This window comes from Lichenostomus cassidix, chromosome 13, assembly GCF_008360975.1.
Source record: "Lichenostomus cassidix isolate B80296 chromosome 13, HeHo_3.0, whole genome shotgun sequence".
Lineage (NCBI taxonomy): Eukaryota > Metazoa > Chordata > Aves > Passeriformes > Meliphagidae > Lichenostomus > Lichenostomus cassidix.
Window position 1 is genome coordinate 13891373 of NC_139494.1, and position 24674 is coordinate 13916046.

The 24674-nt window shown below is 44.3% G+C and overlaps 1 protein-coding gene across 9 annotated transcripts in view; it reads left to right on the forward strand.

The window, feature by feature from the left end:
- The window catches only part of SGCD (sarcoglycan delta), a 309325-nt gene that overhangs the window by 180586 nt on the left and 104065 nt on the right, over nt 1-24674 (forward strand). For 7 of the 9 annotated variants that reach the window (XM_085073813.1, XM_085073812.1, XM_085073811.1 and 4 more), the window contains one exon: nt 4324-4509. In XM_085073813.1, the coding sequence (XP_084929939.1) occupies nt 4324-4509 (186 nt within the window). The remainder of the gene's footprint in view (nt 1-4323; nt 4510-24674) is intronic. The other 2 variants (XM_085073819.1, XM_085073820.1) reach the window with 1 other exon arrangement.

Below are 24674 nucleotides of genomic sequence, written 5' to 3' on the forward strand. Positions count from 1 at the left end.
GGGACAAGCAGAGTTAAGATTTCAGCTTTGGGAACACCAATAGCAGTCACAGAGGCCAAGTTCATGGCTTAGATGGTCCTGGAAAAAAGTGCTGTGGGATTTAACTATCCCAGCAAGTATTTCATCCCATGGGCTGTTCCCCAGTACTCAGCCCTTGCTGGCCATGCTGCAAGTGAAAAGTCATTTTCCAGAGCCTGATCCTTTTTATGGAGACCAAGGCTGTGGTCTGACCCATGTGAAGGGCCATAAATCAATTTTGGGTCATGATGCTGGTGGATTAACAGACCTGGGGGTGTCAAACTTGAGAGAGTCTTGTGGGGAGCGGAGACGCAAAATGTCTCGTTGATAGATGGCTGAAAACACTCTTCTTTTGTTCTCAGTCACGCTCCAGAAATGTCTGTTCTTTTGAACCTGGTGGATACTGTGCACTTAAAAGACAGAGAAATTAAAGAGGATGAATCTGCAGAGCATTTACAGCTAGTGAATACAAGTACATTGCCTTCCAGTGATATGGCAGAGAGCACCTCTGAAGGTTTTTAGGGCTTTTTTTTCCCTCATTTCATCCCAAAAGAAAAAGGTTTTGTTTCAGAAAACAAAGAGAAAGAGAAGAGAATGCTGGTGATATGGACACAAAGAGAGGGCAGATGTGGGAGATGTAGGTCCAAGACCTGAGGGAATTTGAACCCCTCTCTCATCTCTGGAAACATTTTCCCATTGCTGTGCTTCAGGTCAGCCTGGGGTCAGATGCTCCTCGTTTTTCTGATGAGGCTGTTACACCTCAGTTATATGCAGGCAGGCAGGGGAGATGCTGTGCTGGCTGCACAAGGCTCAGGGCAGTTCCTGCTGCAGTGAGCTGATTCTGTGAGCTCCAGGACATTTCCAGCAGCAAATTCCAAGAGGGCCCATAAGAGAGAAGCTGCTTTCCCAGACTGCGTCCTCTTTCAGCTTGAAATTGTTCTGTTACTAAGCATACATCATTCAAGTGCTGATCAAAGAACACCCCATGGCAGAGGAGCATTATTGATTCCTTATGTTATCCCTCACCCTACTCATGGCCCTGTCTGAGCCTACAAAGGCAGCATGGCCAGGCAATGTTACAGCAGCAGTGTTTACTTGGGAAAGGTGTTAATTCACCCCTGTGTGTGTAAAACACCTTTCTGCCTGAGGAAATGGTGATCTGGGTTGCACAGCCTGAGCGAGGAACTTCCTGCCAGGCAGAAGGACTTGGTTTGGAAGGGAGAGAGAGAGGCATGGAGCAAAGAATTGCCCTAACTGCTGAGGTCTGGTGTGAATTTTGGAAGCTCACTGCCAGTTCTGGTTTGTGGTGCCTTTCAGCTGAGCATGGTTTGAGCTCTGCTGGAGGAAATTGCTGAAGCTTCTTTGCAGAAGCACTCTGTGAGCAGCCTGTGCAGATCAGCAGATGTGGTGACAGGGCTGTTCCTGTGGTCTTAAAAAAAACCAAATAAATCTTTCTTGTCATGGGCCATATCTCTAAGGTATGGCAAAGCAAAAGGATGAATAGCTTTCCTAAGTGGACTGGATTTTGTCTCAGGCCCTGTTTGCAGTGTTGGTGTATATAAGGACTCAGAGTGCAGCTCTTGTGCAAAATCTTATTACCTTTTTTTTTTTCTTATGTGCAGCACCGAGAATTCCTTAGAGAAATACCCAAGTTCCAGGCTATACTTCTGTAGTCATGGTCATGTTGTCTGTGGCTAAATTGCAAAGATTTGGCTGCTGCCTTTTTTTTTATTGTAGGTGGGATTGTCCAGGCACTGGTGGCAATCCAGGGCTCTGCACTTGTGTGTTTAAGCCCTCTCAGGGCAGGCAAACACTTTAAGGTTTGACTTTTGGAAGGCATGCTTATTTTCCAATTTCTGTATTTGTTTCAATATTATCTTTTGTCCACTGTTACAGAATTAAGTGGTGCTTCCTAATATTTTCCTGAAGAAGAAGTGAAAAATCCTATTATGGAGCAGCTTTTCCCTTAGTTCAGTAATTGAAAGGGGAGAGGTATCACCAGCAAATGCAGCCAGTGGATGTTCTTTCACAGCAGTACTTTTTTTTTCTGATGCCTTAATTCTTTTTAATGTTTGAGTCAGGAAAAGTTGCCAAAATGTAAATTATGACTAGCATACTTCTCCCTCCCACACAGTACAGATTATTGATAGTGGATATAGCTGGTTCCACATGCAGTTGCCTTGCAGACCTTCTTACTCTGCTCATTTGTTTAACACACCTCAGCACTCTGTGTCCATCATTCTGTCTTCTCTTCCTCGAGAACTACAGACATGAGCAATTTTTTTGGTAGTATTTACAGTTCAGGGGCAAACACGAGCTAGAAACCATGTATTGCTTTAAATGGGGCTGTGTGAGAGTTTGTACAGAAAGAACATGGTATCTACAACTGCCAAGTTATTTTCTTGTTATGAATTTATACTGTATTAGTAAGTCTTGCTCATCACACATGTTGTAGTACTTTAGTTGCTCTGTCTCTGTTACGGCAGCTGTGAGTTAAATATTTTATCAGAAATAGAGAAATTCTCAAAACCAGGCTACCGTATGGCTGCAAGTTGCTCTTTGTGGTTGTGTTCTGTTGCTATAAATTCCTTTGATGTTTGTAAAGTTTTGCCCCAGCTGGATATGCTATTTTCTCCATCCTAGAAACTGCAAGTAAAGAAAAAAAAAGCAATGAGAGCAGCAAAGAGATACAGTGAATAAACAAGTTTTGCAATAAAGGGGTATTTTTAGCTGGGTATTTCATATTGTTTCTCCTTGGTCAAACCTCTTCCATAGTTTGAGAGGGTTAGCAATGCAATTTATTCATTTTCTCCAAGGGAGAGGCTGCATTTAATATGTACTCTCCAGGATACCCTGTTAAAATATTAGGCAATAAAATCCTTGACTGTACAGTAGTTGCAGTTATAATTTCCCCCAGGTAGTGGAAACTGTGTAATTTATCGTTGTGCAAGTTTTCATTCTGTATGGATTGGAGTGGTTGTAGCAGAGTGAAAAGCTCTGCTTTGCTCCAGGTCTGTGTCTGTTGGTGACCCAACTCCCTTCTCTGATGAGCATCTCATTCCTGCCACTGCCTCATTCCAGACTTGCACATCCCACTGCCCCAGGGGAGCTCGCACTGTTCCCTCCTGGGATGTCAGTTTTGTAATTCCCTGCATACAAACATCAGTGCCAGCAACCCTGAGGAAGACACTCGTGGTGTTGAATCAGCAGTGCAAGAGCATGTTTGGTGGCTTCTTACCTGTTCAGAGTCTAAAATGCAAAACATTCAGCAAACTCTGTGTTACTAGAGATGATCTCCTCAGCCTGTGCGTCAAAACAGGCTGGAGACGTAAGAAACTGATCCCTGGGGAAGCCCCAAAGTGGCTTTCCTCAACCTGAATATGAAGGGTAGGAACAAGAATACTTTCATTCCTGTGGCAGCAAATACCTCCACAATCCCTCCTGTGTGCACACAGCCCTCAGGGGGTGGCTGTGCTCCAGACCCCTGTCCCAGCTGCTTGAGATGCCCTTTAAAAGCCAGTCTTCTTCCCTTTCCCTTTCCCTTTCCCTTTCCCTTTCCCTTTCCCTTTCCCTTTCCCTTTCCCTTTCCCTTTCCCTTTCCCTTTCCCTTCCCCTTCCCCTTCCCCTTCCCCTTCCCCTTCCCCTTCTTTTCCCCCTTCCCTCCCTCTTCCCATGTTTCTGGCCTCCACTGTAGTCCATGCCTGCTCACCCACCCAGCACAGATACTTGGGGATAATTTGTTAGGGATGTGGCAGCTGGAGAACCTTGCTTCAGGTTTCCTGGCCTAGGCAGAATTTGGCTGCAGTAAGGGGAAAGACAAACATTTCCCCTTTACCGTTTATATTAGGTTGGAAGGAATGATTTTACTTGAGATGATTTTTTTTTTTAAATGAAACATCTGAGAAGTCATATTGCATCTTCCAAACAAACTGCTGAACTCAACTGCTTTTACCAAACGCATGCAGAATTTTCCCCTCAGGATCCTTGGAGGCCCTGGAGTGCCTGCCTTGCAAAACCTGGGGCAGTGAACAGAGTCACTCCAGAGTGATTTCCATAGGATACCTTTAGACAGAGTGCTTAGGTGTATTTATAAATCTATACATCCACATTTAACACATCAGCTTCTCTTTCGGTGTGTTACCGCGCGCAGCAAGCAGAAGGAAAAATAACCAAGGTATCCAAAGCCGGTAAACTCTGAAAAAGAGAAAAACCAAACCCTCCAAGAGGCACAGACAGCAGCAGTTTTTCTCGTTGCCTTTCTCCTGGCCCTGAACACACGTGGTTGTTTCTCTGTGATCATTTCAGATGCCTCAGGAACAGTACGCGCACCGGAGCACCATGCAGACCTCGGAAGGACCCCAGGTATACAAAGTGGGGATTTATGGCTGGAGGAAGAGGTGCCTCTATTTCTTTGTGCTGCTCCTAATGATTTTAATCCTGGTGAACCTTGCTATGACCATCTGGATTCTGAAGGTTATGAACTTCACAATTGTAAGTAGGGGTTACCCTGGAAGGCGTGGGGAAGATGAGGGAGGGTGCTGGTCTTTCTTCTGAGCATGACTTCAGATACAGCTTCAATAATGGGGTGTTTCATGTCATGGAGGAACAAATTTACAGGGAAGAACAAATTTACCCAATGATCTTCTCTTTCTGCTGGATATTGCCAAGCTGAGGAAACAGCTCAGCATTGCAAATCACATTCCTGTTATCTGCTATATATGTATATATACATGTATATTTGTAAACAATACACACCACCCTTCCCCAGCTTTCAGTTATAAAATGTTCCAAAATTAATGAACTCGGTTATTTTGAACAGGGGTGTGGAATGGGTTTGAGCCTTTCTCTTAGACTTTTTCTCCATGATGGGAAGACAAGAAACCTGATTTGCTTTTTTTCTTTGGGAAAATTCATATTGTTCCCTAATGATGTAGTTCTGAAAGCCTCATGAAATAAAATAAAATTTACAGGGTGTCTTCCTGGCTGTGGTGCTTAAATGGAGCATGTCCTTATCCTGTGCTGTGCTCAGTGCATCTCAGTCCTGGAGCAGTTCTCCCTTGTGCACAGACTCCCTGGCCAGGGTTAGCTTTTCACTTCCAGGACTTGTGAGCCTTTATATATGGCAGATCCTTATTTTTCAGTAGATAATTTGGCCAAGCAGAGTGAAAATTAATTAGCCCCCTCTTCTTCAAAGTGGTCATTGCCACCTCGTTCAGATGGGGTTATTAATTTTAAGATAATTTGACTCTTCAGGAGAAACCACATCTGAGGCTTTAATCCTGGTTTTTCTTCCTCAGAGAGCTGTAAAGCCATATTTCCCTAGAAAACTTTCAAGGACCTTCCCAGCCAGGCTCTGATATGAGCAGCATGTTTGAAGCCTTTTTGGCACCTCTTTCTCTGCTTTGGTCTTGTGCAGTCCTGAACAGCTGTGGCCAGCATTATGTCATTAATGGGCCATGAGAAGTTGAATAAACAATCTGTGGCTTCCTGTACCCAGCAGATAAAATGCTGTGTCAGGGGAACATGCAGCGTTCATTTTCTCTAACCAGGTTGCTGTCAAGGTGTGCAGAAGATTGCAGTGCATGTGTGCTTAGGGAGCAAGCAATTATAAAGCAGTAATCCACAAAGAGCTTTGAGTGGGCAGAGAGTGGCCAAAGTGGAGCAATTCATGCTTAACCAGACCAGTTATTTAATCTTGCGAAATTGATGTCATTTTGATACCCATTTCATGCTGAACTATGGTCTTTAGATTAATGGAGTTGAAAAATAGGTATTTCTGGGGTGATGGAAGAGCTGGTCTTATGCCCATCATACAGGCAGTGGTGTGAGTATCAACCCAAGAACAAAAGAAGAGAATTTTGAATTCTCACTTTCAGGAATGAAACTTTATTTCTTTCTAATAACATAACTTCAGTCCCATGTGCTTTTGCTATTTGGTGGAGGTCAGTCAGCTCTCTAGGGATTCCTTGGGAAGTCAGGAGAGCATCTCTGCTCTTTTCTCCATCACTGCCCTCTCATGATGCACTGCATTTTGCAGGCCAATGCTGAAGTGCCATCTGCTAGGGATATGTACTGAAACCTCCCATTTCCAGCAGCTCTCACCACCCCCCTAAGGTACAGACTGGCTTTTGAGGGGATGCACTGATCTTCAATTTCTTGTCTGATTCTGTTTCCTTACTTGCCCTCGGATTACTGGGGATTATTCCAGGGTAAAGTATGTTTGTGCATGGCTTAGTTAATTCATATCTACTAATGCTAGCGGATGATGAACAGCATTTGGTGATAAAAACACAGGTGGTGATGCTGAGTCCTGCAGTGGGAGCAGCTTTATGGTTGTAGGCATGGCCACACTAGTCAGGGTGAGTGTTTCTGGCACAGATAATTGGAAATAAATACAAGAACTGGGCATGTAAAATGTGAGTCTTGCCCCACTATGCACCCATCCATCTCCTGATCTCCTGCTGCTCCTGCAGCCTCACCAGCTGCTTTGGATCCTGCTCTGCAATCCCTCCTGCACTGTTCCCTGAGGCTGAGAAAACGACTTGGCTAAGTGAGTTTTTAGAGGCAGACTATTATCTCTAAGTAACAAATGTAGGAAAATTATCAAATGAGCAGATGCAAATATGGAAAAAATCTTTAATATGTTCCTGTTCTGATAAGAGGAGTTGAGAGTCCTTCTGGGGCAGAGGAATGATCTGAGTAGTCAGTAAGCAATAGCTGCTGCTTGACAGGTCTGACCTCAGTGCTTGCAGTGCAGAAAGGAGGAGAAAGTTTTTGTTTCTGTTCTTCTGGAAAATGTAGTATTTCCAGCATCTTCCCACCCCTGAGCTCTCCTTCCAAAACCTGAGTCTGCTCAACTCCACAGAACAGTCCTGGTGCTTACCAGAATTTAATGATGCTCATTATAGCCAATAAGTGCTCACAGTATTTTAATGAGCACAGCAAACCTGCTCAAGAAAACTCAGGGGTATTTTAAATGCTGAGAGTGGGGAGTGGAGAAGCGGGGAGGAGAATGAAGCAAGACAATCTCAGGATAAAAAACCACCTTCTCATTCTTTCTGTAGCCATATCCATCCACTCCACTTCCACATCCAGCCCTGACCACCCTTCCTCTGCCCTCTGCATCCCTGCTGGTTTGTGCTCCAGCAGACAACTCCTGTGAAATCAAGTCATAAACTTCCAATTAGTGGCTTTTAACAAGCAGGCATCGCTAATTTATTCTAGGTTTTGCTTTTATTTGAACATTCAAGGCTTAAACAAATGTCTGTGTGGCTATTGGCTTTTGCACAGGGCTGTCAAAGCAGTGTCACACCAGTGTGGGGACAGCTGGTCACTGTCTGCTCTGTCCTCTGGCACAGTCACTCCTTTCTCATGTACTGTTTAATACTCGATTTGTTTTAAATGCCTTCATCCTGTATGAAAAACAGGCCTAGAGGGGACCTCAAATGTCATCTGCCTGTGCCACAGGTGGTTCCCACAGCCAGGTCCATTTTGCTCTGTTCATGTACATCAGGGCTGCAGGAAGCTCTGGGCAGGCTGCTACCTCTAAACCTTGCTCGGATTTTTAAGCCAAACCACTTAATGAATCTGGACCAAAGCCACCAATTTGGTTGAAACCCAAATGTACCCTGAAGGTGGCTTAACTTAAATGAGGTAGAAACCACCATCCAGCATGAAACTGTCCCATGATGTATAGGTACAGGGTGCTCTGCCTAGGTCAGATCTTGGGCAGGCCTGGTAGTGAGTCTGTGGTTTGGACATACTGAGCTTGGGGAAATGATGTTAATACCTGTGGGTTGTGTGTGAGACTGAGCCACTCAGTCTGCACGTCCCACACAGGCTGTGGCTGTGTCCTGGTGTCACATCGATGTGAGAGGGCTCAGCCTCCAGCTGGGGTTGTCTAAACATCCAGCTGTGGTGGGCTGAACCTCCAGCTGCAGAGTTTGGCTGAGGCAGGCACAGCCTTCACAGGTCCCAACTTAATTATAAGGCTGGAATGAGAGCTCTTAACAACCTTCCTCTCTCTGTCCCACCTGCATTAGCAGCCAGTGATGCAGCTCTTGAGCAGCAGGATTGCCCGTGACTCTGCATATTAGCACATGCATATTTTATGCTGCACGCCCATGGTGTGCTGGGGATCTCTATTTCAGCTATTACTAGTGAGCTTGAAGCATTTTTTAAAAAGCTTCCTGTTGTATTAGTTTCTGAATATTGCAAGAAAAGATGTGCTTACATAAACACAGCAAACCAATCTCCTTATTTTAAGCAGTACAAAGCTAGAGAGCTCTGATAATGGGCAGTGACAGTGCATTGACCTCTTTCCACAAGGGTGGCACACAATGCTTGGTATTTTAAATGGTGTTAGGAGTCTGAGGCACTATCCATTAATACCCCTTTATAGGCTGTTAGGCAGCAGGCAGAGCTTTAAACAGGAGAGATGAGGACGGTGTCCTGTTGTGGCTGCATTTAAATGTCAAACGCCCACCTACTTGTCTGCCCATCAAACCATACAGGACCTTTTGCTTTCCCTTTGCTCTTTCCTGGTGTTTCCATCCATGGCTCCTGTTTGCTTGTTATGGATTGTATTGTTTTGGAGCAGGAGCTGTTTGCATATGACATCCTGTAGTCCTATGTAGTGGCAAGTTCTACTAGATTTTAAACTGTAATAAACGGAAAAATAATATTCCCCCCCCTCAATCAGCCTGCAAGGCTTGAAATTCCTGGAGAACTTCTAGGAATCTTCCAAAGTGAAGACTTCAGATTAATTTTTGCAGAGAAAAATACTCCTCAACTTGCTATTCAGGAGTCCCTTCATGAGCCAGACTTAGTATGTTCCTCCACGCTGGGAGAGGAACCATCCCTGGAGGTATTTCCAGATGTGTAGCTGAGGTACTTAGGGACAGGGTTTGGGGTGGACTTGGCAGTGCTGGGTTAATGGTTGGACTCAGTGATCTTAGAGGTCTTTTCTGACCTAAATAACTCTGTGATTCCATGTGCTGCTTCCAGATCTGTGCAGGCTGCTTGTGCCATCAGTGTGCAATCCAAAGGATTGCAGGGTGGGATAGGCAGGCAATGACCCCAATCCTTCCACCTTCCTTGGGGCACAGAGAGGGAGATCTTCCCCTCCTGGTCCAGTGAAGCTCAGTCTGGGGGTTCCTGACCACAGCACCTGACAGCTCTGGGTTCTCCTAACCACACGAGGTTTTCTCAATGTTTGCACCCTTTAGCATGAAGTTTGGCCATATTTTATTAATTGGACAGGAACAAATGACTGCAGTTGTTCAGATTTTTCCTTTTTTTGCCTCAGGCTGTGTTCATTGCTGAAGGGGTCTGGTTTAGCATCTTTGAGTGAAATGTTGGCAATTTAGAGAGACAAAATGCTGCTGTAGGTGGCAAAAATGCTAAATGTCATTATTATCTTGCTTTCTTTATTAAAAGTTGCTAGGAAAAATGAGCTTTTAAAATTTGGTTATGAACAGTTATTTCCAATACAATTACTCCCTCTTGTGTGTAAACTACCTGCCACATTTCAATTACAGGAAAACAGTGGGGTAATAACACAGCAGTAAAGATGGATTAGAGTTAGGAAAGCTCATTGCCCTAGCAGGCAGGATTCTTCTATAATTGATTTAAGGGAATAGACTTTGTCCTAATTTTTTTTTTTTTTAAGTCAGAGATTGCCTCAGAAGAAAATTACTGTGCTGTTTATATTCCCTTTTCGTGATTTCTCTGGGGTCTCTTTAGGTGCAAGGGTAAGGCCAACATGGGAAAGAACTCAGCTTCTGCTTTGTGGTGCAGTTGTAATCAATCAGCTAAAATTGGCTGGAGTTAGAATTAATATTACTATATCCTTATTATGGAAAGAGTGAAGTTCTGTTTCTCCCCCTCTCCCCCTTGCACTCGCACGCATACAAAACTCTGCACTTTCCCATCCTAATTCATGTTGCTCTTTCTATAAAACAAGTAATTGTTCTGAGACTGCCTGCATGGCCCAAGAGCTTTCTGTATTTCCCTTCTTTCCTCATTCACATGGACTGCATCTTCTGATATAAAGATGTTAATCTTGTAGTGGTCTGACAGCACCAGCAGTACTGTGAGTGATTGTACTATTAAGTGAAGAAGTTCCTAGGGGTGAAATCCTTCCTGGCTGGAATTTAGCAGGAATCTTGGCACTGACATCAGTGGATCAAGCTCTTCACTACAATGCTTTTTTTTTTTGCAGTTTTCTTTACAGTAGTTTCTCATTTCTTTCCTCTAGGTAGAGGATAAAATGTGCTGTGCTTTTCTTTTACTCGTTTTTGGAGCTACAAATTTCCTTCCTGGAGGGTTTCTGTTTCTGCATGAAAAACAGCTAGGATTACTTCCCTTTTTTAAATATACATACTTTTTGCCTTTACTCATTTGGAGTTTAGAATAATATAGTCAGTTTTATAGGATATTGTGTGAAGCTATTGAAGTTTGACCCTTTCATTGCTGCATCCTCCAGAGTGTTTAAGAATTTGGTGCTGGTGACTTGTTGAGTTATAGTGCATCAGTTTCTTCTAGTGTTACACCTTTGAAACATCAGTCTCTCATAATATTTCATTTTTATTATCCTAATAACCACATTTTCTCAGCCAGCACAAGCACATTAGGCTTCCTTCATCCTTGTTACCAAAAAGTGATGAAAGATCCCCATATTTTTACCTCTCTGTCTGTACTCTCTGCTGAGCCACTGGGTTTTTCAGAGGCCTGCCATGGCATTGGATATGCTGACAGATTATGCCATGGGAGCAAAAGAAATAGTGAAATAGTAAGTCTTGTACTAGTGCCACTAACCCAAGCTGCACATGCTGCACTGCAATCACTCAGGTAATTCTTTGTGGTTTTTCTCTGACGACTGCTCAAGGCAGAGTGTGGTGTACAGAGTGTTAGGATGGCAGATGGCCCTTTCCCCTCAAATATTTTGGGCTGGGTATCACAAGGAACTGAGGTTTATGTGACTGTGCTTCCATCTTGATGGACAGGCTTCCAGCTCTCAGTTCCCAGGTGCTTCCAAGCCATCTGAACGGAACTGTGCATCCAGGAGAAAGGAATATCTCAAGCATATTTCATTTCTGCATTTTTCAGAGGCAGAACAAAGAAGTCTTATTTATTGGTGCCTCTACTGTGAAAGAAGCTGCTGCATAAATTCTGTACTTACTACTTGCCAGAGGTGAAAGATGTTATAAATGTCCCCATAGCAGAGAAACTTTTTTTATTGGTGCTGTTTTCCTACTGGACACCAGGGAGTTCATCCCTGACATCCAAATACTCCAGGACACATCCCTTGGTTATTACTGCTTCTGATTTGGGGGAAGCTCAGCAATACCCATCTCCTCATACCTGCAGCTCAGTGCCTGTGTTCAGGCAAACCATCATCTGCCAGACTTGCTCTATGGGCTGTGCTGTCGAGACTCAATAACTGGCCTTGTGAATATCCACAGCAGGAAAACACCTTGTTGCATTAAAAATACATTCTGGCTTTGTTTGGTGTCTCCTAGAACAGAGGGACACAAATAGATGGAGGAGGGAGGAGAGTGGCAGGGATTTGGGCAGTTTGCAGTGGGAGGTTGATTGTTTGGTCCCTGGATTATGCTTTGTTTCCAGGCATTTCTGCCCTGTCTGCTGATGCCCCACATCCCTTCTGGGGAGCATTAACAGCCCTGGAGGAGCTGCTCAGTGTGAGATGGAGCAGCAAGGAGGGCAGGGGTGGGCTGTGCAGAGGGTGAATCATAAACTCTTGATCCCTGCCTCCTGCCTCCTGCCACCTCCCTCCAGAGGAGATTGTTCTCAGCTTCCCTTTCATCTGAAGAAATAAGATATTTCGTATTAGCATTCATCTCAGTGCCAACAAAAGATCTTCAGCCTAGCGGTTCTGAGGCAGAGAGAGATTTGTCTCTTCGAGAACATGTAAAAGGTGTTATTATCAATGTGCGAAAGAACAAAAACAAGCTCGCTGCTAAAATGCTGATAATCAGTGAGTCCTCTGAATAGCTTACAATCTGATCCTTCCCCATATTCTCACAGTGCAGGGGGAGAAATGATTTAATTTGGGAATCCACGCAGGAATGACGTGCCATGCTGAGCCATAGAGTAAGTTTTCTACTGCTGCTGCTCTTGTTCCTTGAGCTCTTTTTTTTCTTTCTGAGCTTCCCAACATCCCTCCTGAACTCTGTACAGCAGAGAGCAATGACCTCCCAGGCTTTCAAAACACAGCAGCCACTGCTGGAACAAAAATAGAATTCCTCTAAAGCACCTCTTCTGCATGGTTGCCTTCAGGCTGAGGTGCTGCTTGGAGTAGCCTTCATGCCTCCTTCCACTTGTCCTGGAACTCTGAAGCCATCAGCTTTTCAGAAAATGTTCCTTGGCATTCTGAGCCCCTGCTGTCTGCCCCTGTGCTGAAGCATAATGCATGAAAAATGGAGTGAGATGCCTTTCTCTCAGAGCTGGAAATGGCTGAGGAAAGTGTGAAGTGCAGAGCAGCAGAAACCTTCCTGTGCTTTGGGTGAAGCTGAGTCCAGCCTGTTTGCTGGGATGAGCTAGTATGTTTGGCTAAACAAAAAGAGTATAAAAGAAGTGCCCTATTCTCCTCCCAGTTGTGCATTTACTTCATTTACCTTCTGCAGTTGTCTTCTGCTGTCTTCTGGTTTGAGGCCAGAACTGCATCTCTGTGCCATGCAGAGTCTGTCTTTCCCTCCTGCAGGGGGGAAATATTATCCCTCTATTAGCTCTTCTCCTCTCCCATGCCTCATTTGATAGATGTATTTAAAATACATGCTGCCATTTCCCGTGCCTGTTCTTCCAGAGCTCTGTGATGGAGATGAGCTTGAATATATCATTCCAATTCATCACAGCTTGAGTTTTAGTTCTGGCCATATCCACTTCAATTGCATCTTCCCCATTACCCGTCCTGCCTCTGCTGCTATGGCCAACAGCAAGATGGACTGAGGTAATTATTTGTATTTAGGCCTGTTTCTAAGGGACTTCAGTGCACTTGCATGAAGGACAGCCAGTTAGCACTGGAATGATGTGGTTGCAGACAGACTTAGAGGAGAGGAATAGATTCACACAGGTAATTCAGCCTTAACCTCTTGAGTTCTCATTACTTTGCCTCCACCCAGCACTACTGCCCACCTCTTTTCTTTTTAAATGAGATCCAGAAACTAACAGAAAAATTATGGCAATCTGCTATACGAAATTTGTGATTATTTGCATTTAATTAAAGGCTTCTCTTGGGAAAATGAAGGGCAGCTTAACCTCAGAGAAGCCTCTACATCTCCAGTAATTGCTTCTAATTGAAGTGCCTTGCGTTTGCATCCCACCACAAGAAAAGGGAACAAAAACCCCACCAAACCTGCAAAGTTTACTCCCACTCCCAGGGTCCCTGAAAATTATTCCATCCTTGTGCAATTAAGGTGACTGAGGGTCCTCACAAATGATTCTTCATTGTGGGTTAACCAGCTAAAATTAAAGTTTCATCACTGCAAAGCCTGGTTTGTGGTGTGCTTGTGAGAAGTGCCAGGGCAGAGCCCCTGTTGCTGAGCTGCTGTGCTGTGACAGACACATGCAGGGCTGCAGGTCACATCTCTTGCCTCAGTCCTCCTGATGGTCTCTGGGTTTGTACAGTTTTTGGTGACCTCCAGTGGCATTTTGTGTATTATTGGCTGAACCTTTTTGGCTCAGTGTGTCCTGTGAAACACAGGAGAGTTTTGCCAGCTGGAGCTGTGCAGGGCTGAGCAGCAGGAGAGCCTCTGGGGTTGGGAACACCTTGGACATTTCCCTGCCACCCCACCTGTCTGTCTTAGTTTTTGATGCTGCAGAAAGTGTATCCTTCTCATGCCAGCACCATCCCCTGGCCATCCTGGCACATGCAGTGTGTCCCTAGAGTGGGGATGGCATTTTATAAACCTCCCATTGATGGCACAGGTGTTTGGAACCAGCCTTGCTGTGCTGTGCCTGGCTGTGCCCAGGTCAGGGTGCTGGGGGGTTCTGGGGGTGCTGTGTCTGGGGACGAGCTTGTCATTTCATGCTAAAGCCACCACCATGTCACTTCATGATGAAGCCACCACCTCCACTCAAGCAGCAGTTCAATTACACAAATTCTGCCTAATTACAACTATCAGCATTTCCGTGCAGCTTCCGGCAATGTCGTCTCTCTGCTCGCACCCTTTGGCTCTGTTAAATCCCTCCTTGTATTGTGGGCCTGAAAACAGGCATGGCAGAATGAAAGTGTGGATGTTGTAGCAGCAGCCATGGCCATTTTCTGCTGTTTATTCTTGCCTCTGAAGATAGCAATGTTGAGAAACACGAGAGTGTTCTGCTTTCCCATGTTGTCGCCTTGCTCATTAACGCCTGGCGTCACACCAGTCAGCAGGAATGTGCATCTGATTTCTGCTCTTTATTATCCCAGAAACACTGGGACTGATTTTATGTGTACACTGAAACACATAAAATCTCTAGATGGACTGAAATCTTTCAGAGTGACCTCTGAGATGGCTACGGGTGAATTATCAGAAATATCAGAATTATCAGGAGACATCATGGTTTGTCAGCAGTAGGTTTGTCGTATTTCTTGAAGTTGCAGCTTACAGGTAAACTCATGAAAACATTTGTGGCCTGCCTCTGTTACTTCTTAGCAAGCCAACATGCTTGGAAAAGTGCACCTCTCTTTTTTTTTAAGAATTAAAAAAAAGTGGTTTAATTCTTTATGCAGAGTCCTGAAGCACTTGTATTTCGTGTAGGTGCAAGTCATATAGACGTGTGTAGGTGCTGATTTTGATTCAGATTATTTAATAGGGTGGTATTGTTTCTGACAACAAATATTAATCTTTCAAAACAAGTCATTAGAGAATTTTGTTCCAGGAAACTAGGAAATCAAATGCCTTTTATAGTCTTTTTTTTCTTGGTATAGTAGAAAGGGAATTCCTGCTAATTGCATATTTGTGCAGACAAACCACTTCTGAATCAACCACTTATTTACAGGGAGATATCATCAGCAGAGACTGATGGAAAGCTTGCAACAAAGCCTTCAGCCTTGTGAAGGGAAGAAATTCAGCCTGAGCAGCTGATGGCTGAGTTGTGGGAATATCAGGTGGATTCCAGCAGTTCTGCTGTGGATTTACAGAAAACTGCTTTGTCTAGAAAGGACAACAATTCAGTTCAGCAGCAGGTATAGATTGAATGGCAAATTTCCTCTTTATTTGAAGTTTCCTATTGACCATAGATATTTGTCTTTGTTAGTATGATAAAGGATTCAGCCTTGTGCATTGCCCAAGAAGCACTCTGGATGTTAGAAAGCTGATGTGTGTAATTCCTTTCTTCTTCCCAGTGGAGCTACATTTACTGCCATTACACCTTTCTTCTATCAGGAAGCTTTTGTGCAGAGCAGTTTGCCTTGTCAGTCCTTTTTATATTGAGCTGAGAATGGGGAGCTTTTACATATTCAGGGCTAAAATAACAATTCTCTGTAGAGGGAGGCTGAGGCCAGTAAAGCCCCTGTTGTTCTTGCCATGTCAGGAGCCTGCAAGGCTTGGGGAGCTGGGGCATCCTTGGCTCCCTTCCCACAGGAGCAATTCTGTGGTCACTTCCCATCCTCCCAGCCGCCAGGGCAGCTCACAGCAAATTTCAAAAATTTGTACTCACCAAAATGGCATTGAGAGGTTTCCCTGCAGGAGCAGTCTCTACCAAGGAATGGCTTCCTACCTGAGGGCAGAAATCTGTGCTGTAGGTGGGGTCAGAACCCAGGGTGGGAAGGTTGCTAATTCCATTTTTGCCTGTAAATTACACTAAATAGACATGGAGTGGCCAGTCAGTTGTTGCATGCCTCAGTTCTCCTCTTTCAGGGTGATAAATGGCTGGCATTGATTTGGGGTTGCACATTTGTAAGTGAGAAGAACAGACTGGAAGCATAGAGCTCCAGAAGGAAAGCTGTAAAGGAGAGGGAGTTAAACTTTAAAATATGGACAATACCCAGGCAGTTGCAAAGAAGAGTCTGTCCTGCTTTGGAGTTTTTTTGCAATTTTTTTCCCCTCTCATAAGCAACAAAAGAGATAGTTGCTTTTCGTTGGTAATAATCTGCAGGGTGACATGTTAAATGGATTTCACTTACCTATTAAGTTTGTCGGTTTAAAACAAATACATAGATGCTGTGAGGATTTATGCAATACAGAACACATACAAGGACCCAGGAGAGCTCTGTAGACAGAAATAGCTGGGGAAAAAATACAAATCCATGCTCTGAAGTCTTGCAGAAGCAGGCTTCCAGCTTTGGAAACAGAAATGGTGGACCATTATATGCTGGTAAATGAGAGTAAACTAATCAGCTGTGCTCATTTCTCTCTTTCCTTTTCCTCATTGCACATTTTCCTATTATTAAAATGAATCCATCCAGTAAGAAATGTGGAGTTAAATGGCTGAACTCTCTGCTCAGTCAAAATTCTCCCTGATGCTCATATGGGAGGCTTTGGCTGAAATGCTCACTGAGAACAAGTGTGGAGAGATGATGAGATCCATGGTGGGGAAATGACCACCATCCATCCAAAATGATTTCAGCAGCAGCACTGGGAAGGGAATACACTGGTGCAATCTGCAGCTCCTGTTTCTGTTTTAAAGGTCTCTAATGAGCCATGTGTGCACTGCATTTCACCCTGGGAAATCCCACTGAAATCTGGCACTCGCCTTTCATTTCTTGCACTGCTATATTTAGGGCAGAAAGCAGATCTCCCAGCGTGGCTCCTTCTGGCTTAGAGAAACCCTGCGAATTGTCTTAGTAATATACACTAATTGCTTACCAAAGCTGCCAGCTTCCTGTGAAAATCCTTTAAAGGGATGGGAAGTGGAAGCAGAGCAGTTGCCTGCACTTTCTGCAGGCACATGGCAGTAGCCAGTTGTCCTGTCTGTGCCATGGGGATGAGGGACAGATGACCTCAGGGGACACTATATGGTCTTCATTACTGTGGACTCTTAATCACTGTTTTTCTGCCCCTCCTTTTTTGTCTGTGCATGAGGAGTCCAATCAGAGGTGTCTCCATTGAGTTTTAGTGAGTGAATTAGATATTTTTTTAAACCTGCAGTCAGCAGTAGTGTCAGAGCGTGCATATTCCCTTCCTCTGATGTATTTATTTTTAATAAGTTCCCATCTTTCTTGACCTTAGTTCCATTAAAAGTCATTCACAGCCATGCCCAAGTCAGGCATGCAACATCATCTTGTTATAACCAAAGGAATAAAGCTTTCAGTTCAATACAATCTTTTTCTGTGCCAGCCCAGCTGTACCCAGATTTCTGCATGGGGTGGTCCATGCTTTGTGTTAAAGAAATGTGGTAGCATGGATATTTTTTTATTGTGGGTAGGAGAGACCAGCAATACATGTCAGTATGAGCAGTGTAAGGTGAGAATATGGTATTTTTATATTCTGAAAGTTGGAGAAGTATTTCAGGGATTTCATATCCTTTCCATACTTGTGTATATGGGAAAAAAATATTTAAAACTTAAGAGTAATGGAATCACTACAGTTCAGTAGAAATGACATTCAAAATCTACTAAATTAAGCAGAGAACATGTCCATCCCAGCAGCTTTCTGTTATCTTTCACAGTCCTTTGATAGGGATGTAATTTTCTGTAATCACTCAGAAAGATGGTTGGATATTTTTTCTATTAAATTCTGAAGGACTTAAACCTTTCCTGGCTTACCTTTGCTATTTTTCATGTTTATATACAACAGTATAATGCATCAGCATTTTTATACATTTCCCATATAAAAATGAGCCATGTTTATGGAGGCTGTCAGACTTTCTATTCCACAGAATAACTGGAGCATCACTGTAAGTTGACACCAGCCTAAAAATCACATATAGTTGCTGAAATGTCTTATTTTATGGCCCCGCTGCTGTTTAATAGCTAAGCTGTGCCCTTTTCTTAATTTACTGTCGCCATCCAGAAGTGCCTGAGTGTCGAGGGATGCTCTGCAGAGGTTCCAGGGTAGCTCTGCTGCTTTTGTGGGTGCTCTGGGCAGCAAAGCTGCCTGGTGGGTGAGGAGCTGCCCAAGCTGGGATAATTAACTGGTGAGGTAAACCACTCTACACTGCTTTAGCCTTCTTTCAGCAGGTTTCTCCTACCAGGCACTGGAATATAAAATGATTAGTTTTTTTTTTTCCCTCTCTCCTCTGTATGTAGCCTCAGGAGATTTTGGGATAGGTTTTGGCTATTACAGACACAGTAAATGCCTAGCTGGAAGCTATCTGGTATTCATAACCTTAAGGTCTTTAGGAAATCATAAAAGCTGAATGGATTTTTTTTTTTCTTTTTTTCTTTCTTTTTTTTTTTTTCCTTAAGAGAAGAGCTCCAAGAGCTGAAGGCACTGCCTGCCTTTCAGGTAAATTCCATTCAGGATGATAAATTATGGCTGAACTGAACCAAAATGTTCCTAATGGCCCTAGTCAAAAGGCCTATTACAGGATGTCTAACTCACTTAAATTCCTTTTGGATTTAAATTGTTAATGATTAAGCGTTTTAGGGCTAAAGTGATATACACTTAAAGGGCACTTTGCTTTAAGGTTAGCCAAACAGAGCACCTGAAGTGAGAGACACAGATTCACTTGAGTGACCTTCAGGCAGAGAAATCAGGATGTCGACTGCCACAGGAGGGTAATTTTGTTGGAATATTTGCAGGACACCAGGCAGGTTTGTGGAAAAGGAAGCAGAGGAAGATTTTGGGGCAGAGAGGACCAGCAGCTTTGGGCTGCCCTTGTGGTTTTTAAGTCACACTTCTGATACTGCAGTGACAAAGTTTATTTGTCTTTCGTTATGACATTTGGAGAAGTAAACTTTTGGTGATATCAAGGGTGTTTTCCCAAAGGAACAGCTGGTAAGTTGTAAGGCACCAGTGCTGTGCTGACTCCTGCAATTACTTGGGTTTCAGTGTGGTTTTGCATTAATCAAGGTGCCAAATGTGTCTGAAAACCACAAAGGTTTGGACTCCTGTCCAGTCGTGTGCAGACCAGTGAGCAATGCCACTTGTCTATCTGGAAGGCTGTGCAGTTATGTTGTAGAAATCTCTTCAGCATTGTCGGCTGTAGGGACTTTTCCATTTCTTGGATTTTTAATGTCTCCTGACAGAGAATCACAGAAAATTCCAAGTCACTTCACACAGGCACTTCTGGGACCTGGGTACTCACAGCAGCTGTGCTCACATGGATGTTAATGTTCAGTTTGGCTTTTTTTAACTCATGGATGAATTTGCTGGAATTGAGTTTTGCCTTCTAATCCTTTTCCATGAGTGTTATCAGCACACAGATTTGGCAATTACACACACTGATTTCTGCTCAGGCAAAATCAGATCAGACTCACGCTCACCTTCCTTTATCCAGGACTTTGGATAAAGGAAAAATCCTTTATCCCTTCAGGGCCATCAAGCAGCACATGCAGGAAAAAATGCCAAGCAGAAATACCAGGACTGCCCTCAGAATAAAAAGTCCATGCACAGCTTGTTTCAGAAAAATCTTGTTTTCCAAAATACCCACATTGCTCCTTGGGCTGCACAGTCAGCTTGCAGGCATCTAGGACCATAACACTGCCATCTTCTGTCATTTTTATTGCAGAATAAAGGACTTACCCTTTATAAATTTCAAAATACCCATTTTCCTTTGGTTTTTCCCCTCTTGGTGATGCAGCTCCCCACTGGGGATTTTAAGCAAACATTGTTCCCAGCTTGTTTGGGATGCTGTTAATGGGAATTCCTGGCCCAGTGCATTGCAGACGTCTGGCTTCTCCAGAATGTTTCTATTCCCCACTGTGTCGTTTCCCCTTTGATATCTGATGAGTCAGCAGGTCTTTAATTGCTGTTCCTCTTTGCAGGGAGTTCTCTCGCTCAATACATTAAATATTTGATTGCCCCAGGTCTTCAGACAGAGCAGGGCACACTGGGGGATTTCCCAGCTCCCCAAGCAAGCCTGTTGGCCTTCTAGACAGTGATTTTGGGAGCTCAGCCTGAGGCCATGCCTGGGAAGCCTTGCCTGGAGCCCAGGGGGACCACGGGGATCTGAGCAGGCCAGGTGGTTTGGGATGCTGGGAGGCATTTTGGGATGGCAGCAGTCATACTCAGTAAGATTTGCTGCAGGAGAATTTGCACATCATCCCTACATGGCCAGGAGGTGAGTGTGGCCATGTGTCCTGCTGCTCCAGAACTCCTTTTTTTTCTCTTTTTTTTAAGCAGCAGTGCAGAGATACCCAATGGGGTACTCCTGTGCTTGGTGGATTGTGGAGTGTGCCTTCAGGGACTCGGTAAGATGGGCTATTATAGCAGTAAAATTATCTTCTGGTAACTTCCTTGAATATTATGCATGCATTTCACACTCAGTGAGCTGAAATGAGGACACTTTTAATAGTGTTTTCCAAGTATTTTAGAGGAATGCACTGTGTAGGGACAATCTCTTGTCTTGCAGAATGGAGGCTTCCAGGTGGGGCTTTTCCCTGGAGAGTTGGGTTTCCAGCCTTGCAGGTGGCTCCTTGAGAGGGGAAATGCAGTTCCAGCACTCCCAAACATGCAGTGCATGCTGGAAAAGCTGGGATTTGCTGATGGCTGATGCCTCCCTGCTCTGGGGAGGAATCTCTCCTCACTGCTGTGTGGGAGTGTGCAGACTCACACTGGGGGAAGGCAGGAACAGTGCTGAGCATTGCCAGCAGTGTAGGCTTGAGGCAGTAGCTGCAGTGCAGCCTGTGGAGGAGAATATCCCAAATGCACCTCTCTGCATCTGCTTTTGGGTTTTCTGTTCCTCTGAAGTCTCTCTGCCTCCGTGCTTTCAGTGGAGTGGAGTTGTGTTGGGAGTAGAGCATCAAGGAGAGCTGAGAAATGCAGACAGCAGCTGCACTTCACACACACTTTCCATCACTTCCTCCCTGGTGGGTGGCACTGCAGAGAACAAAGACCTTGGTGGGGATAATGGGGAAAGGAAGAGCCCTACAGCCTCACTTTGTTAATCCTATTAGCCTGGTCCTAATGTAGGAGAAACTGCTGCAATGCACATGCTTGAGCAATGGCTTGGAAAAAATCACATGAGTTTCCCTCCCACTGAGTCAAAGAGAAGCAATCTCACTCCCACTGAAATGAAATAAATGTAGCTGCTATTAGAGCAGAGCAGTGAGCACCAGAACTATCATTTTGTAGAGCAGACCCTTTAAACAGACCTTCAGATTAAGAAAAATAGGTGCAGAATAAAATTCTGTCCTGAAGCAAAGTTGGCAGTAGTGCAGCAGTGAGACAGAGGAACCCTATGAATACATAAGTGGTGTTTTCCCACATTATTCAAAGTGCCCACTTGCTGAGCAAGTGGAGCAGAAAGTTCTCAGCAGATGAGGAATGGGGAGAGAGCAGTCCATCTGCATGGAGCCTTGACTTCTGCCAGACTGTTAATATCAGCCATGCTCATGACCTTCCAGCCAAGCAGGGGAGAATAACTCATCAGCAGTCAGCTTCAATCCAGCTAATGTTTCCAAGATTAAATGCTTACTTGCAGACTGGATCCAATTGCCAATTTTATGGTGAACCCTTCCTGTCCTTACAATTTTCAATATTCAGGCTGCTGCAGGTTTCGAGTTCCCTGACCTAGGCTGTGGTGCTGTATGCAAAGGGAGAGCTGGAAAAAGATGTGGGGGACCTTGAGAGGCTCCCTTTGCTCTCAGCAATGCAGACAATTCTCACTGTGATGCCTGGTGAGAACCATCCTTTGAGTGTCTGCATTCTGCAGGTGTCCCTGAGGGGACCATCCTTGCAAGGCTTTATTTCTGAAGGATGCCACTTAGACATTTGACAAAATCTTCATTAATTAAACCAGCTGATGGTCCAGCCCTGTCTGAGGTAACAGAGCACACGAGGAAAGCTCAGTGACTGCCAATTTTCAGCATAAGCTACAGGCTTTTCCAGCACTAATACACACTGTGTTCTAGATTGGAAAATCAGTTCACCACTGTACACAAACATCTCAGCTCTCAGGAGTGGGTTTGTAATGCAGGTGGGCTGAGTCACCTACTCAGTGCCCATGTCGGGGAAGATTTCCATAGAGCCAGTTTACCTGTCTCCTGTTGATAAAAATAATTGGAATTATTGGACCTTCAAAGCCGTGGAGAAAGCAATGGATGACCAGCTGCACTTCAAATGAAAAAGTAATCTGTGGAATAATTGCTGCCAGTCAGCCCGAGCCCAGCTGTGAAATATTAATGGGTTGCTTGATCAGTCTATACAGAGCTCTCAATCATCCTCCTGGAGAGCAGCAAAACCCAGCAAACAGCTCAGGATTTGTGCTCAGCCAAATTATTGACGGGGGCAGAATAAGATGTTCTAATGTGGTATTTGCTGGAAGCAAGTAACAGTTATTGGGTGCTAATGGAAAACTTTTTCATAATATTTACAAGTTGGGAGATGATCTGTCTCACTCCTCTGCCAGCACCCACTGTGTCTCTCACTGGGGACAAGCAGTGGCAGCCTGTGGACAGCACTGCTGTAAAACCTGGCAGAAACTGATAGTCTAGGAGGGGAAAAAAACATTAAACAGAGGGTTGGCTATTTTAACAGTGACCTGTGTGCCTCAGAGCTCAGGGAGCCTGGTGAGCAGGGAGCTGCCACCCTGATCCAGCCAAGCACTCCCCTTTGCTTCAGAGAGACTTTGCATAAGCTGAACCACTTTGTGAGATCCAAGCCTACTGAGTAGGAGTTCGTGAGTAAAAAGAGAAAGATCTGCGGAGGATTTCTCTTTCGGAGCCCTTGAACTTGAGGGAAGTTCAGCTTCAAACAAGGGAGGCAGCCAGGGAGTGAGCACAGGCTGCTTTGATTAGGGAAGCTGCAAAGTTCTGCTCGTCCCATGAGGTTTGGGCCTCATGCTGCATTTGTTAATGGGAATAATCCCCTCTTTGGTGTCTCTGTGTGCCTCCTGGCCCCAGCAGATCTGAGCATGTTTCCATCCTCTCACATTGCCTAGATGTGGGCACAGGACAGTGCCAAACCACAGAGAAAAATCTGGTTTGTCTCTGGAGGGGGATTTGTGACTGGGGTCTGCCTTCACTGTGTGTTGCAAAAGAGCAGTGCATCAATTCAGAAAAGTCTGTTTAAACTAGGAAATGAGGGATTTGTATCTCTGTAGTCTTTGTTCTGTACAGCTTTGAATGTGGGTGGTTTTTGACTCCCTGAGAATAAGTGGTCCAGCTACTGGATATCATCACCCTGGTAGTGCAGGACTTCCCTTCTCCCTGAGCTGTCCTTCTGTGTCACCTCCTGTCATTCTCTGGTCCACTTTTCTCCTTCCCAATCCCTTGCATATCACCACTATGAGATTTTTTTGGAAGGGACAACTTTTATATAATAAAATACATTATTGTTACTATTATTACTGTAATTATTATGTTCATAAATCCTAGCAAACCCAGGCTCAGATTTCAGTGTTAACCAGTAGACTCCATCCTCAGCAGTCCATTTGTTTGACTGTGGAGCAAGTAGTACAAACACAGAAAACAACAGAGAAAACTCTTCTGGGCAACATGGCCTGGAGGAGCAGAGCTTTCCAGTGCCTGCAGGACAACATGAGAAAGCCTGTTGAGCCACATGTTTAAGATGATTGCTCTAGGTATTATTGCATTATAAATAGCAGCTAATAATAGTAGCATAACAGCAAGGTTCTGAGCTGATGTAAATTGGAAACTGTAATTCCGTAGAAGTTAATGGAGCTCAACTGATTTACACTAGTTGGCTGTCTGGCCCCTAGCAAATGATTCTAAATCTGATAAAATTAAATGAGATTCAAAGCTCTCTCACATAAGAGAATATTAAAGCCTATCTCTGCTGTCAGACTTCTGCATGGCTGTCAGGCTTTGTAGCTGGGACTTTAAGATCCTGTTTTAAGTTCTTGATTTTATTATTTGATATTTTTTCACTTCTCCCGCTTTTATTTTGTTTAGTTGGTTAAATCTTTCCTTCCCGAAAAAGAGAATTCGAAAAATCACCCATTTCTATGCATCATTAGGTGCCATTTGTTGGTATTCACGAGCTGTTGGCAGAGATCTTAAAGCCATAGAGATTTTTGCCCTTTAGTTTCAGTTCAAAATGCAAATAGACATTGAAAACATCCATGTTCAGCATCCTGCTGGAGAGGTCTGCAGCCTCAGTGTTTTTCACTTGTCCTCAGTAAGGTACTGTAAATTTTAGATTTTTAAATGTGGTGGGGGTAAAACTGAGTGTTGAATTAGTTCATGACATCTGTGGGTTGATGTGGAGCATGGATCAAGGAGGTGACTGCTCCAAGAGAGGGGACAGTGCTCAGAAGTGACGAGCACATCTGGGAGAAGTTCCTCCTTTGAAGATCTCTTGCTTGTCTCTCATCTCCTGGCATAAATGTAAATAAAAGTTCCTTCTCTTGGTTCTGCTGCAGAGATCCAAAGTGACTTGAGCACTTTGAAGAGCAGGCTTTGGAATTCCTGCCTGGTTTGACAGAACTGGGGCGAGGGGTGGCAGGGGGTGGGAGGTGACAGCTTGGCAGCACATCTGACCACAGCGTCTGCTGCAGGAATGGATTGAGCTCTGCTGGGTGTGAAACAGAATCCTGATCTAGAGATTGCCCCTGAGTCCCTGTGGAGCTGTACCTGTGTGTCTGAG